We start from the raw sequence: 12,073 nt of genomic DNA on the forward strand, positions 1-12,073 counted from the left end.
AAATGGTTGAGTGCCCAACTAACAACTTAAATGTTAACGCCAATCAGCTACGTTAAACGCGCAACTTAACAGACCAGAAGGGTCCAACTCTGTAAAATAACGGACCAACATTAGGATTAACATTATCTAACGGACCAACTCTGTCAAATAACATTATCTAACGGACCAAATTAACAAAAGCCATCGGCATTGAAAGAAAAAAAACAGTTTAAGAAAAATAATAAATTTGAAAACAATTTGATGACTTGCAGCAAATTAATCAAGATAAAGAAGATAAATATTTTGCTGAAAGCGATGACGATAATAAATTTGTGGCTAACATGTGCGTATATTAAACAATAGTAATTATTATCAAGAAATGCTTGCAAAACACAACAAAAAACTGCGGCCGTGACTGCTAACGCTGACATTCTGTTTTGTTGAGTTTTTGAAAGTAAACGAAGTTGTGGTGGAATGACTATTTTCATTTAGTTTCAATTACTTTTGAAGTGATTTTTTCAACATACCAAAAAAAAAAAAAAAGTGATTTTTTTTATCACTTTTCATGAATTATATCGCACTAAAGTAAGTGCTTCATTCTTACAGTAAGCAAATGAAGGGCATAACATTTCATCATTCAATTTGTAATATATAAACGCATTGGATATCGAAATATAGGACGTGAGGTTAACAAATTGAAACCAGAAGACTAAATATCGAACCCGCTTGTAGCCAATAAATCAACTCTTTTTCGTTTATTTAAGTTTGGCAACATTTCATAACAACACGTTTTACTTCTAGTGCAAAACAAAAAACAATAGAGTGAATATTATTTAGTTTTAACTATTTCATATCCAGAAAAAAGAAAAATATTAATCGATATAAACCCCATTTTTCATTAAAGCTGAACTTTTAAAAAAAGAAAAAACTTATTAGTATGTCTACCTCACTATTTGAGCAACTACAACGTCTAAAAGTGCCGGAAGCTGATGCTTTGTTGGAAAAAAGACGTCATGCTTCCATACTCTTCGATTCGAAGGAGGCAGCCACTAAGGGCAGACGCACTATATATGATTTGGGCGTCAGCGGCTTAGAGGAATTAAATATATTGAATCCCAGTTTTCAACAATTTAAGATGACATTGTTCAATGAGGCCACATTGCAAATAGAAAGAGCTGTAGAGCGTAAAGATGTTAATGAACTGCTGGATTGCAATATACGAAAATTTTTTTGCTATTTATCACCATACTTTCCGCTACGACCGGCTCATATGTGCTTAGAATGGTTGATAAGACGTTTCCAAGTGCATGAATACAATCGGAACGATTTAATGGCTTTGATTTTACCCTATCATGAAACTAATGCTTTTGTTAAAGTTCTGCAAACGCTTCGCTTGAGAGAATCGGATCAAGTATGGTATTGGTTAAAACCATCGCAACGTGCCGGTTTGCCTTTATCAAAGACAGCCATTTTAAATCGTGCCGCGACGGAGAAAGGTTTTCTAAAATTTGTTTGCAGTTCAACGATAGATGCCGTTAAAGAATTAGGCCATAACGCCCACCTACTACAGGCCCAATTAAATTTCTATGGTACGGTAGTGGTGGGCGCTTTGGAAAATTGCCAAAAAGTAGAAGAATGGCATATTATAACCCTTCTGCCTTCATTGATAAAAGGATTAACTTCGAAATCGGTCGATTTCGTCTCAGCCGCTTACATAATAACGGCCCGTTTAGTTGCTCGTACAGAAATTACATCCAAATTATGTAAATTTCTTATAACAAAGTTAGCGGCAGTAACTTTTGAACGTTTACAGCGAACTGCTGTTATGCTTCTTGTATGGATTTTTGATACACAACGAGCGTCAAATCCATCTTTTCCTGATGAAACTCTTTTAAAATTAATTCAGGAGAATTGGTTCACTAATGTATTGGCGGCATTAGCTAATGAAAATATGGACATTCACTGTATAAGCAGAATCTTAATGGTTCAATGTGTAAAAGCTTTGCGCAATGATGATGCGCAAAAAGAAAATTTTAAGGAGTTCCTAGAACGTTTTCTAAATGGCATAAAATTCTCCGATTCTTTTGCCGAGCAAATGATAAGGTGAGTTGAAATACATGGATTCCATTGTGATTTCATTTTACCTTTTTTGCTAATTTTTCTGTTTTAGTTATTTTCTGGATTCCTATGTTTCATCAAACAACACTCACACAACACGAAGTTTGCAAGATAGTGGGGTAATTGAGCTGGACTCCGAGGAAGATGATAATGATCATAGTGTATATTTTAAGTCGTGGTATTCAGAGCGCTTACAAAAGTGGGAAAGTCAGTATCCCTCAGCGTTTGACAAATGTATCAAAGAGTCTTTGTCTAATCTCGGATCAGAGGAAACGAATAAACGGAGGGATGCTATAAAAATGGCTCTGGGTAAAATTTTGGAATATTAGAAGGAAAACATTTTATAATATATTATTATTATTATATTGTATATATATTGTACATAGGCTACCGTTTACAGAACTTTGACAAATCGGCTTGCGACATATACGAGAGTTTATATCACTACAATGCTACTATACGTTTAGTGGCCGTTAAGACATTGTTGAAAAATCTGAAACATTATCGGATGAATTCAAAAAATTGCGAGATCTTAAAAGAATGCTTGTTGGATCGCATGCGTGATGACAATGCAGATATAGTAAAGACTCTTCTAACTTTGAGTACGTCTGAGCTTTTGCAGATAATTGATTGTTTTCAATTAGTTGATGCTTTAGTGAATATTTTATATAAAATTCAAGTAGATCCAGAAAATTGGCAAGCTCTCTCCACGATTGTGGTCCAGCATTTAACTCATGGAGTCTTGGTGAAGCAGTACAACAACAATTTGATTTTATTCTCATTAATGCCGATATTTTTGCCAACGGATGATCGGAGTTATGATAAGAAAGCTTTACAACAAATTGTTACTAGTGATTTAGCTCAAAATATCAATTGGCTGCAAAAGTTTAATATATCAGAAATAGAGTTTTTTGATGCCAAAAGCTTTAGGAGACAGTTTTTAGATGTTATCATCGCATCTCCGAATAATATAAACCTTTTCGATTTGTTGGAAGGCGTTGAAAAACAACAAGAGACGCGGATGCAGTTTCGAAACGCAATGCAGCTTTACCATCTGCTTATATTGGTTACTGCCTGCTTAAAACAGAAATACACAGCAGAAGAAAGTTCAAAAATCTATGAGCAGATTTCTCAATATACGCAGCGGTTTAAAATGAGACACTTAACAAGCGCAGAATGGAATGGAGATAACAAATCGCGCTACATACCTTTGCAATTGTATAGTGATTTCTTGTTGGCTTTAATGGAGCACACAGACTTTTCAAATTTAACAAAGCAAAGTTGGGAAACTGAAGAATTCATAGAATTAAAATATTTTTTTAAAGTCTTCGCAGACATCTCTAAAGAGGCGTTTCAGACAGGTTTACAACTAACCGAACAAAAGCAATGGTTGAGAATGTTAAAAGAACTATTTGATGGAGTATTTAAACATCCGCAAATTAAACTGGAATTTCTAATTAATTTTTATTTATATGAGAGACAAGAGAAAGCCAATCATTATATGGACTTGCGTGTGAGGTCGCTTAAAATTACGCAAAATATAATAAAAAACTCGGAGAAGTTTAAATTAATTATAGGCAACGATTATATTATAAAAATTGCTATGGCCTTAAACTCGCAACAGGAAATTATACGGTGGGAAACTTTAAATACGCTGGAAGAGATCCAGCACAGCACTTTTTCATTGGACGATAATATGAAGCATTTTATTAAATCTCTTCTAATGCGTAGAGAAGAAATCTTGATGGATTACGAACAATTCCCTTTAGTTATGTATTCGCTGCTAAAAAGTGATATTGGCAATCGCAAAAGTTCTGTAAATAGCAACCGAATTCTCAACGAAATTTTGAAAAGTGCTGAAAATCACAAAGAATTAAACAACTTAGAATTTTCTACGCTAATTTTGAAAACTCTTAAATATATTGAAGATGAAGAGATTTTCAAACAATTTATACCTTTGGCGGCAAAAGTCCTAGAAGAGACTAGCATGAAAGGTTCCGTTGAAATTTTAAAAAGTCCCTACGATACTTTCTACGGTTTGGTAATCCAACGCTTTGGCCCGCACACTGCAGAAAATATATTAACTGGGCACGAACCAGCCTGGCTATTAATTGAGACAATTTTTACATGTCATAACGTATATCTAAAATCTAACGACTCTTTGAAGCCAGTTGCGTGCGTGTTTGTGGAGGGTTTGAATGAAATATTTTACGAGAAATATCCCACAAGATTTAAAAAACAATTTATAGAATTATTAGTCAGTACTACTGCGGAAGCTGAAAATGATTTACTCTTCCTGGCGGTAAACAAACTGTTGAAAAAATGTACGTTGGATTGTCGTTTGTTATTGGCTACGTTGGAAAATATGTACAAATGTTCGGAGAATGCAGAAACCAATAAAAGAAAATGCACAATTTCCAATCTAAAACAAATACAATTCAATTCCATTTATTGGAAGAAAGGAATTGTTCTCTTGGAATTGCTCGAGAGCATAAAGAAGTTAGTAAACAGTGAATTATTAATACCGCTTTTATTTGAGTTACTGAATGCTTGCCTTCTTCTCGAAGAGCAAACGTCAGTGGAGTACGCAAAACAACTAATTCTTTCCGCTTTGCTGAACGCTTGCAGTAAAGCTCAAGAAAATAATTACGACTTAAAGAAAACATTCGAGAAGTCCATCTTTCGCGTGGATCACGTAGTTCAATGTCTTAGGATGTCTCAAAACCCTCAAACACATCAGAATGCGTTGTTGCTACTTTCAAGTTGCGCAGAGCTATTTCCTCAGCAGGTTCTCCATAATATTGTAGATGTATTCACATTTATGGGCTCCTCAGTAGTACGGCACGATGATGCCTTTAGTTTCCATATAATCAACGTAATCATTGTCTCTGTAATACCGATTTTAGTTAAAGAGAAAGTAGCCGTAATTCCTGTATTGAAGATATTTTCTGATATAATGCTCGACGTTCCAGAACACCGCAGATTACCGCTGTACACTAAACTTCTTTTAACTTTAGGTTCCGAGGAGTATTTGTGGATGTTTCTTTGCGTAGTGTTTGAGGCTTACGTCATAGACGAGGAAAAACAACGTTTAATACATAAAAAGCATTCAAATTCTTCAAATCTCCATTCGAAGCTCATGCCTAAACGTTTAGAAATTGTTTCAGATCTATGTCAAACTTTCTCGCCGTCTGTCATCCTAGCGACTTGTATAAATTTAATGGATTATCTTACAAAATTACCAAAAGACGCCGAAGGAGACTCATCCAAAAGGAAACTATCATTAGCTGATAACACAGAACGTTCCCTTTTTGACGTATGCACTCACTCAGCTAAACAATTTCGCCATTATAAATACGTAATCATGCAATTCCTATCCTCTGTGACCAATTCTGAGGAATTTTTGCGTAAGATAGCCTTACTTCCTTCGGACGGTACCAACTCTATGAAAACTCTCTATCAAAATTTTATTATTAAAATTCTTTCTTACATACCACTCGTGCATACTTCCTTAGAAAAATCTGAGGAGTTAGCGCAACAAAAGTTCTGGAAAGTTATATTACACCATCTGCACGATGTTCTGGATAACACTGTTTCTTTGCTCTCATCCGATATGTTTCTAGTGGTTTTTAATGGTTTAATGCAATATAAATTGTTGAGCGTACGCAAAAAAATCATAGAAATATTAATCACGAAGTTGCAACAAAAAGATGAATTTTTTGCTAACTGTGATGGCCAACATTTTCAATATCTTCTAAAACCATTAGTTATGATTATTAAAGGAATGTTAAGTAAGGAAGAGGTTAAATTCACTGATTTAATATTCTTACAACAAACTGCTTTAATAGCAATTAAATTACTGTCAAAACAATTTGCCTTGAAGCATGTGGAAGACTTTAAAGCTGTTCTCTCCGACTTAACTAAAGTCATTAAACATCGTCCGCATTTATCAAAAATAATTTTGGCGACTACCGTTTTGACTTTAATTGAAATTTCTTTTAACTTAAAAGCGCACGCTCTGGCCCACATGCCAAAATTTATGCCGCCAGTGATGAAAATCTTGCAAGATCAATCTGAATTGGTCAAAAGCCAATCACCTGATAATGTTTGCTTAGCGATTGTTACAGGTGAGTAATAACTTGTTCTTCAATAAAAACCAAATAACATATATGGGATGCTGCAGTGAATATAAAATAAATGGACGATTCTTGGTCTTCATGCGTCTCAGTTTTGTCTGATAATTTGAACTAAACAATTTCATTTGTTTGACAACTAACAAGTATTTAAAATTTCTCCTCTCCTCCTCTCTCTATATCAATAATTGCAAAAATTTTCTAATTCATGAGGAACATTATTATGAGAATTCTTCATAAGAGTAATTAGTTTGCGAATCGTTTCGTTAGACAAATTGCTTAAAATGTCTTATTTTCAAAACTCGGAAGACCACATACGCGTAGACTTGCAAAAATAATTACAACTTCATTAGGCGTTGAATACTTTAACTTTTCAAAATTTTTTATCGCTCGAGATTATTATTTAAATAGGTTCTCGAAGTAAATGCATTTTTATAGTTTGAACAAAGCATCCGTAAAAAGGAATTGAATTCAAATTATTCTCTTTAAAATAAAGCAAATCTTTTTCATCTTTAACTATGTTTTAGGTATACAAAAATTATTTGAGGCACTTCCTCTATTCCTGGGGCCTTACATTGTGGACGTATTGGTATCTCTGTGCGTGATTGAGGCTCATCTGACCGTCCAAAAAAATGAAAAAGATCAACGCTCGACGAACACATTGCAAAAAATTAACGCTATCTGGTCGAAAATAGCCACCGATGTGCCAGTACGCATTCTTGTTCCCAGCTGGGAAAAGACGTATAAGCATTTAGTGCAGAGCAAAAGTTACGATGAACTGAATGTCTTGCTGAAATTGATAAAGCAATCTATAGCTTACAACGATAACCAAACGTTAGCGCCTGTCCAAAAGTATTTGTCAGAAATGTTTCAGGAATTTTTAAAATTCCGTGTAAGAGTAGAAGACGAAAGCTGCCGTCATGATCAAGTACAATGCATAGAAGGCAATATTATCGACACCTTTGTAAGGTGGACCCTAAAATTATCCGAAAGTGCGTTTCGACCTCTATATCATAAACTATATAAGCGCGTTTTAGAGGAAAAGAGCGATATAAAAGCGAGCTTAACTTTTTTTCGATTGACCCACAAAATTGCTGAAGCTTTAAAGTCTTTATTTGTGCTTTTTGCTGGCGATTTCATCGAAGATGTTGTCCGCCTGCTAATTGAATGTAAATCTAATCAAAAAAAGTCAAAATACGTGAAGGAGCCTTTACTCGTAGAGCTATTGATGGCTCTATTAAACACCTGTTATCAAATATTTTTGCATGATAGCAAAGAATTTATCAATATGCAAAAAATTTGGAGTTCTTATGCCTGCCATCGTAGATCAAATAGAAAACCAACTGGTTTTAAATGATGAATTATTGCAACAACTACTTATGCTTTGTATAGCTCAATTGGCAGTGAACGTGTCTAGTGATGTTATGTGGAAGCAATTGAATTATCAGATTTTACTTAAAACGCAGACTAGCGCCCCTGAGGTGAGAATTTTTGCTTTCAATTGTTGCGTGGCATTAGCTCGGAGGTTAGGCGATGATTTCACTCCTTTATTGGCCGAGACAATGCCTTTCATTGCTGAACTCTTTGAAGATGAAAACCCGCGAGTAGAGGAAAATACACGAGCAGCGGTGCGGGAATTGGAGCAAATCCTGGGAGAATCATTACAAAAATATCTTTAATTTTTTCCTATATTTTTTTTAATAAATATAACCTTTAAATATTTACACCACAAATGTCTAGAATTACAGAAAAGTGACATACCGATTGGTAATCAGATCGCCATACGCACTATTCAGAAATTCATATTTTAATAATTGAATTTTGATTATAAAGAAAATTTATCGCATAGCCAACACATAAGAAGCCAACAATTCATACACAAATAGGAATATCAATCGAATGTTATATTGATTGTGACATTACTGCAGATTTAAGTGGCCGTTTACGTTTATATTGACTTTCATATTTCATATTTTCTCTTTCTATCGGTTTATTAAACTACAGAGAAATCATTTCGTGTTCACACTGACCGGTTTCTATTTAATACAGCTCTCTCCTCTACTGTTGATTTTCTGTATTCTTAGAAGTATGTCTTTTAATATTTTTTCGTATGTCAGTGGTCAATGGATGTCCGATAACGTTTTTATCACACAATCTTCTTAAGGTTTTAGGATCTCCAAACAGAAGCATGACAACAATATCAAAAAAAGATGTCGATCAAGTGATCAATGAAAGTGATTAAACGATGAAGCAGAGATGCTTATCTCTTTCGAGGGGATTCAACTTCAAAGATGACGACCAAAAATAATTTCATTGTGAGGAAGTGATGATTATCTCTCTCGATTGGTCGATGTGCAAGTTCTAATAGTCAAAACAGCACCGTCCATTCTGAAGCTTACACTCGAAGATTGATCTCAAGTTACAGCTTTATAGCATTTAATGAAGTCAGTTAGTTGCTTATGATGAGGTGTATTGCGAACACGAGATTGTTGTATATATTAAATATTCTAAATCCGCCTGAGTGGCCGAATACGCAAGAGTCTCGACTAACAACTCAATGACTTTAGTTTTGGAATTCATTCTCTGGTTAAATTTATAATGATAATAATAATAATAAACATTCCAAAGGTGAAAGTCTTATCGACTTTACTGCAATAAAATATAACGTGCTCAGCTGACTTTTGTGTGACACACGTCCTACCATCTTTAGATAAACTTTGTAAAATCTGTGATTACATGTGAGTCCACTGAGGTCCTTGATATGCGATGTAGTGAAGTTGGTATCAGAAAAAGATTTAAAGGTCGTGACAGGATGATTTTTATAGAAAAGTCCGTCTTTATCAATCAGAAAAGTCAGTTTGAATCATCTGAAAAAAAGATTTTAACTTTCAGAAGTTCTTTAGCAGTCAGGAACAAGGCCCTCTCCGTGACTGGAAGTTTATCGAAAACTGCTCTAAGGATGGAGCGAGGAAATTCCGTACATCGTCTTAACAGATTGTTTTGAAGCGACTGCATCCCTTTGGAAACATAGTTAGATTACTTAAGGTTAAGTGGTCGATTGTAAAAATTCTATTTTTTAGCGGATAAATGATTAATAAATTGTGGGTGCATTTCTTTGGGAAACTCCGATCGAAGGCAAGTTATCAAGCCGCTAAGCGCTTCGGAAAAGAGTTCTTAGACTGCTAAACTATCATTAATGATCCTACCGAGAAACTTAATGGAAATCTTTTGCCTATCAGGTATACCTTTGATAAAGATGTGAATGAACTTCCTGGGATCTTTAGCAAAATACCATGTATTTGTTTTAGTTGGTTTAAAACTGATGTTCAGATTCTTACATGCATTAAAAAGAGATTAGCTTTAGTGGCAAGATTTTCAATCGCTTCATTGAAGTATTTGCCAGGTGAAATTAACAGAAAATCATCGCCATATTGGTAAATGTGTGTGTTGCGATCTGAAGTTGATGCAGCTTGACCGTGTATACATTGAACAGAACAGCACCACGGCTTGTGGAAGCCACACTAGAATTCGAAAAGAAAAGAAGCTTCGAATCCAAAGACTCAAATGAACCGATGTGTGATAATTAATGAGAATCTTACCTACTTTACTGAGATCAACACAGTCGTAGGCTTTAATCAAGAGAGAGCATCACAACTTTTCTTCCATCTTTTTTTTCTCTTGAAATAGGGAAAAATAAATTATTTACACGCATGTTGGGAGATTTTTATTTTTGATAAGTAAAAAAATGGTCGGGTATGACGTTATGTTAGCTTAGAAAATTAATGAGCCTTTCCTTAGCCATGGAATTTGTGATCTTCATAAGGACTAAAGTCAGAGAGATTGAAATTAGCTAAAACATCAAGGCTCTTTCCAACCTTTGGAATCGGAACAATTTTAATACGAAGGCAATGCTTTGGGATGATGTTAATAATACAACATTTACTTATGGCATTCAACAAAGCATACAGACTTGGCTGAGAGAGAACTACGATCATGTCATTTTTCATTCCGTCACAACCTGCAGCAGATGATTTTTTTCCTGTGCAAAACCATCATAAGTTCATCAAACAGAAAAGGCAACGTCCCAGTCTCGGATGAATGAAATTTTTTATTTTTTTAACGGAATTGTTGCGACTGTGAAATAAAATGGGAGAGTGCTGACTTTTGGAGACGTTCTGGAGACGTTAGTCGTGTTCCAGTTGAATGATAAAACAGTTGAATTAGAAAGAGTTAGATTAGAAAGAGTTAGACATTGCTCGCCGAGCGAACACTCCGGCTACAGTGAAAGATAGTAATGGCATTATTGAAGACTTTAAAACTTCTGACATTGATGCCATTTACAAGGATCTTCCCTTTATTGGTCGAGACTTCATCGCCTTACAAACAATGTCTAGCATCGAAATTGCAGCTAGAATTACATTTTGTTCACCGTCAAGAAAGTCATATAAGTTTGTACATCAACACTAGGCGGAAAGTAGTATAATGCTTTGAAAAGATTCGGTTTTAGATGCATGGTTTTGATGATGTTAATGTCACCAGTAGAATTGTATGGAATACGTCTGAAGTTGACGCATTTCTTAACTAGTGTACTAACACCACCATAGCCGCCATCTCAGTATTTGATATCTAAAGTATGATTGAAACGTTTCACTTACTTGCCACCTTTCAGAAAAACTTCGCTTAAGATGCAGATGTCAGCGGATTTACTCGTGGTACAAGGCACTAGATCGTAGCGAGAATTCGCACAATAACAAACTTTTCCTTCAAATTTTTCAAGATTCTGAGGAGTCTTCGGACGGACATATTTTTTAAACGCAGCGATTGATCTATCAAGTTTCGAGGAACGCAAATTGTTGTTCGAAATTATTGGCCGCTGAAGTGATGTTACAGACGGCTTCGGGGATGACCTGGGAGAAGGCTTGGGAGGTGTACTGGAAGAAGTTTTGGAAATAACGGATTTCCTATTAAAGACCCCACTGAATTTTTTCTTTGTTAAACGCATATTAGCGTTTTCATTGCCTTTGGAGGGAAATTCAATCGTAAGAGTTATCATCCAGACAATCAAAGCAGTTTGGGGAAAATAATAGGAAAGATTTTTGATTACCATAATTTTATTGATATTTAATTCCCGCTCACTGTTCGGGCAACACTTGCTTAGAGCGTTGTGCTCCATTGAACCACGGGACAAGCACTTCGTGTTTTCACAGTTTACACACTGTCCAGACACCTGTTCTTGTTGACTTTACTGAATTTTGACACATACCCATATCTACCGCACTTAAAGCATTGCTTTAAGGTGGGTAGGAAGTACTCCACAGGCAGATTACAAAAATTGAATTTGATCGTTTTGAGGAGGGCTTTCCCTAAAACCAATTTTAATGGTCGTTGTGGGGATCAACTCTTCCTTGGATTTCTTCTTTGAAATCTAACAGCAGACTTAATCGGAATATTCGACACTGTATTTTTGATTATTTCGGCTACGCTATATATAATTGGAACGTTACGAATTATTACGAATTTCTTATACGCTTTTAAATTTTTTTTAATACAATCGTTGCTTTTATTAAGTTGATAGCGTTTACAGTAGAGCTGAAAAGCAATTTGGCTCTGCTCCTACTAACCCCTTTTAGTTCTTGTGGGCCGTTCATGTGAACATTTTTTAAATAATCTTAAAAAAAAAGATCCATGTTGATGTTCACAGGCTTGCCTTCAGCATTTTCATACGTTTCAACGGAAAGTAAGAAATTGCACTGCGATAAACAATCGTACAAATTGATATCGTGTAATGGCTTTGGCACTTGAATCAAAAGGCTTATCAACTACTTGTTTTCTATGCACCATTA

At 35.1% G+C, this 12,073-nt stretch overlaps 1 protein-coding gene across 1 annotated transcript; it reads left to right on the forward strand.

Annotated features, from left to right (window-relative positions):
* Positions 1 to 545: 545 nt before the first annotated feature.
* On the forward strand, positions 546 to 7,944 carry LOC119640386 (HEAT repeat-containing protein 1 homolog). Its single transcript, XM_038038372.1, is given in 6 exon segments — positions 546 to 564; positions 884 to 2,082; positions 2,150 to 2,406; positions 2,484 to 6,224; positions 6,758 to 7,524; positions 7,526 to 7,944. Coding segments are annotated over 5 exon segments (6,315 nt in total). The 5' UTR covers positions 546 to 564; positions 884 to 916; the 3' UTR covers positions 7,910 to 7,944.
* Positions 7,945 to 12,073: the final 4,129 nt, after the last annotated feature.

The sequence above is a fragment of the Glossina fuscipes genome, unplaced genomic scaffold, assembly GCF_014805625.2.
Source record: "Glossina fuscipes isolate IAEA_lab_2018 unplaced genomic scaffold, Yale_Gfus_2 121, whole genome shotgun sequence".
NCBI lineage: Eukaryota > Metazoa > Arthropoda > Insecta > Diptera > Glossinidae > Glossina > Glossina fuscipes.